This window comes from Macrobrachium nipponense, chromosome 5 (genome assembly GCF_015104395.2).
Source record: "Macrobrachium nipponense isolate FS-2020 chromosome 5, ASM1510439v2, whole genome shotgun sequence".
In the NCBI taxonomy this organism is placed as follows: domain Eukaryota; kingdom Metazoa; phylum Arthropoda; class Malacostraca; order Decapoda; family Palaemonidae; genus Macrobrachium; species Macrobrachium nipponense.
The window spans coordinates 144,093,062-144,097,578 of record NC_061107.1 but is presented as its reverse complement, the minus strand read 5'-3'; the positions used below and the strand labels follow the sequence as shown (position 1 = coordinate 144,097,578).

General features: G+C 36.9%; 1 protein-coding gene across 1 annotated transcript in view; it reads left to right on the top strand.

Annotated features, from left to right (window-relative positions):
* LOC135215960 (uncharacterized) overlaps positions 1 to 3,215 on the top strand; it is a 22,631-nt gene extending 19,416 nt beyond the window's left edge. The window contains exon 5 of the mRNA XM_064250916.1: positions 2,779 to 3,215. Within this exon, the coding sequence (XP_064106986.1) occupies positions 2,779 to 2,907 (129 nt within the window). The 3' untranslated portion in view covers positions 2,908 to 3,215. The remainder of the gene's footprint in view (positions 1 to 2,778) is intronic.
* The last annotated feature ends 1,302 nt before the right edge of the window (positions 3,216 to 4,517 follow it).

The following is a 4,517-nucleotide window of genomic DNA, read 5'->3' as shown; positions in this document are numbered from 1 at the left end:
CCTTGCCTGAGGGATACGTCTTTCAAAAGTATCCCTTAGGAGAGGTGGAACATATATCCTGCTCATGTGAACTCTCGAGAGAGACTGAGAGTTTCCAGCCCTGTGATTGCTTATCAACAGCCAATCAGGAGCGGGGCGTCGTAAGGGACTGGCCTGGACATCAAATGCACGGCTGATGTGAATCTACTATAGTAGAGGTGTGTCCCATAGCTTTCATAATGTCTTTTATGTCTGAGTAAAAAGACCTGTCTCGTAGACAAATACATAGGCTGTAAGTTCACCTGTTTAAGGGAATGCAATAAATAAATAAATAAATAAATAAATAAATAAATAAATAAATAAAAATAAAGAAATTTCCAACACTTCCAGTACCAGAAATTTTTTGTTCGAGCTCTGCGACAGGAAAAATTATAACGTTTTCTCATTGATTCGAAATAACCGAAATTCTAGAATATCCAAGCGCCCCCACCCCTCTCTCTCTCTCTCCCTCTCTCTCTCTCTCTCTCTCTCTCTCTCTCTCTCTCTCTCTCTCTCTCTCTAAGTTTATGATGCATACTTACAGCTATTTTCTCCACTATTATTAGCAAATTATATATCCGGATAAGCTGCATTTAACATCCGATATGATGTTATCATAAAATCTCTGTATGGGACAATTTGATTGATGTTTAGTTGGCTGGTTAAATGAGAAAATAGTTCGGTTGTAGCTATTATCTTCTTGAAGCTGGAGCATTTCTTTTTCCAGCTAGTTAGGATAGGATATGATAAAACAGAACAAGAGGACAGAAGAGAAAGTTGGAGAATGAGAAAAGAACATGAAACTCTTCGACGAAGGGCAGTGAAGCACTAGAGGAGGGAGGAAGACTAGAAAGGAAAGACTCAGGAGCACATTGGCATTGCATGGAATTGCATGAGCAAGTTTTGCAACTTCATTCTTCCTTGTTTCTTTCATTATTATCATTATTATTACTTAAGGGGGACAGTGTCTTACAAGCTACCCGGTTTTCTTCACTAAAATAGCGAGGTTGAATTTCATCTTGTTCATCTTATTCTAAATTTGTTTAATTTTAGGTTTGGTATATTCTATTTTTCTTTGACTTTTTACGGTTTTCCGGCTGTGGTTCATCTGGCATGAAGTTTTCGGCTGTGGTTCATCTGGCATGAAGTTTCCGGCTGTAGTTCATCTGACATGAAGTTTCCGGCTGTGGTTCATCTGGCATGAAGTTTCCGGCTGTGGTTCATCTGGCATGAAGTTCCTTCTGTGGTTCATCTGGCATGAAGTTTCCGGCTGTGGTTCATCTGGCATGAACTTTTCCGCTTTCTTGGACCTAATCCGGGATACCTATAGCTACTGAGATTTCTGCCTTTGTCTTTCATTCTTTTTTTTTTTTGCTTTTCTTTGATATAGTTTTCGTTCTGTTATATTTATATTATACTTTCTATAAACTCTTTCACAATATTCTGGAATCCTCGTAATATCTTGATGTTTCCTAATGCAATTATAATCCAGGTATTCACACACAGGTCTCACAATCTGCTTTTGCTGTCTAGTATCTGTAATCTTCAACAATGTTAGTTTACTATGATTTGCTTTGAATATCTTTGTGTGATGTGATGCAATTCAACTTTGCTCTATATGGAAACTTCGAGATTTTCTTCTTTCCGTTGAATTTCTTCATGATTCTAACATAAGCCAGTGAAATTTCTTTAGACTGGTAAGAACATACTATTTCCGAATTTTTTTATTAATGCCCCTTTGATTTTCGCTATTCTCATGGAGCGATGAGTTGGAAAATGACTTAGGCAAATACTGTATTAACTAATGGAAATGTGCTGGGATTCCAGTACTGCTATTCAAGAATATCCCATGTCTCAAGAGCAAGGTTTTCTTGTTCAAGGCTGCCAAATGCTTTGGGCTCAACAGGAACCCCCTATCTCATACAATGTTTTTGGTGTCTCTGGAGAAATGGCTTACCATATTTAGTCTTTGTCCCCTGCCTTTATCTCTGAGGGAAACATTTGCCAGTGTCAGTCATCATGTGCTATAGTGCAGTCTTTTTTCTTCTTGTTCTTTTTCAATTACTTGATGTTATCAGTTTCATTAGAATTGTGTCACTTCTTCCAGGAAAAGATATCTTCAAAAGTTGCTTCTTACAAATTTGATTTGACCTCTCCCTCGTATTTCGATGAAGCCTCTCTTTGATCTACTGTAGTAGATGGCATCTCTGAAGAATTTGTCTTTCAAAGTTCCTTATTCATAACACTTAATGATAAAGCCAACTAACTGAATATCTGGCTAAATCTTATATAATATTAACAGAGGGTAGTAACTGATCTCGATATATCCCTTTTTGCTGACTTCGTCGCGAAACCCAGCTGCTGAGGTCTCTATTTTGCTTCTTACTTTAGAGTGGACGATGAAAAGGAATAGTCTTATCCCACGTTGGAGCTTTGGTAAGGTGACCAAATGCCATCAAGTTAGCGAAACCTAAAGGGGAAAAGCCTGATAGTCAGTCTAGTCTTTCCTTCCCATTACAAAGAGTAAGATGATAGCGCACAGGTTCATCAAAGCTAACAAGCCATTTAATATCGTGATCACTGGTAGCACAAGTGTTCTTTGTCAAGCCCAACTCAATAAGGTAAAGATGTTGCCTTTTAGCGATGCTAAACCCCTTTCTTTGTCTTCCAGCGCAGAGTTTTTTCCCCCAGAGTTTCTTAATACTTCCTACGGCGCTTCAGTCTTCATTATGAGTTACCCCTTCCTCCCTTCCTTTTCAGGAGACACTGACTTGCACACGTCCAGAAGATGCTGTTCCTTGCGGGGAAGTTTCTGCGTATTACTTTGTCAATGACTCTTTTGGAAACGTTGATGAACCATTTAGTAAAAACGAAATAAAGAGACGATGAATTTTGGCAACAGAGCAGGAATTTAGTACTTGTTTATCATAATGTAAAACGTGTTCTGTATTGTCATAATTGGGAGAACGGTTCTGTAGCCAATGTCTACTGGCAAATTCCTACTAAGCTGTCAATATGGGCATGGCTTAAGAGCAAAATAAGTTTTTATAGATATTATTATCTACATTAGAGTTTACTCTTATTTGTTATTCATTTCAGCGTCTCCCCAAATTATTTTGACAAAAATATTCTACTGCTTTTCATACCAAAGGGAATTTGCTGATCTATATAAGTGTTTGACGTTGTATTCGTCGAGATTTGTGCCAGATATTTTCACACATAATTGTTAGCATTTATAAATAAAAACTTGAAAGTGAAACCCTTTATTTATTCTTTCCAAATGTTATGTTAGAGCGGCCTTAAAAAAAAAAACTCACAAAATACCTCAAAACAAATTTATTCCAATTTTAGTAATGTAGTTACTGAAAGTCTGTCATCGAGTGCATAGTACAGAAATGTGTACATTTTTTAGAATAAGTTTAAATTGTTTCCCACCTTTAGTGCGATAAGGCAGACAATGACATTACTAAAACTAGTTCTATAAAAACAAAACTTATTGGAGGGTACTCGTCGATCGGTTTCCCTTCTAAATCGTTTGTGCAATTTTGAATAAAATTTTATGGCTCACAAAAGCGACCTTTTTTACGGACTGGACAATTCATTGGTGCTTAACATTAGATCACAGTATGATTTTTCTATAAAGGAAAACTGTTGAGATGGCTTTGTCCCGTCCTTCTGTACTTTTTCTGCCTTCAAATCTTAGAAACTCTTAAAACCTACTGAGGCTAGAGGGCTGCAAATTGCTATGTTGATCACTCACCCTACAATCGTCGAACATACCAAATTGCAACCCTCTAGACTCAGTAGTTTTTATATTATTTAAGGTTAAAGTCAGCCATAATCGTGCGGCTGGGAACAACGCAGGCCACCACCGGGCCCTGGCTGAGAGTGTCATACAGCATTATACGCTGTACAGAGATCTTGATCGCCCGAAGAAACTTCGGTGCATTTGTGACTAGTTTTATTGTTGTTGATTTAGGTGCTCTTGAAAGCTGGCATATTTAACATCGTCCTCATTATCCGAGAGCCTTTATCGCCTTCATTTGTGCATCAAACAGGAAACTTATTTTTATTTCTTTTCGAAAAAATATTTGTTTCCCTGGACCACGGTTTATATATATATATATATATATATATATATATATATATATATATATATATATATATATATAGTCGTTTTCATTTTGTAATAGACATCTAGCTCAACATCTGCATCTTAATCCCTCAGCAACATGTATCATTCCGGTGGTGTGTAGAGGGAGGTCCTTCTAATTATTCTGTTGTACCTGTCATATTCATCCATAGGTTTCCTAAACTCATATTTATCATTTATCTTATGCAATATCCATGTGTACCACTGGAAATTGATCAACATCAAAATACGTTTTCTTTATTCCACTCATATTCATATCATTAATATTAAATTTTTCAAGGACAGTTCTGCTCCATGAATTCCCGGTTGAAATAGATTCATTCTATCTTCATTGGTTGCAAAGCTA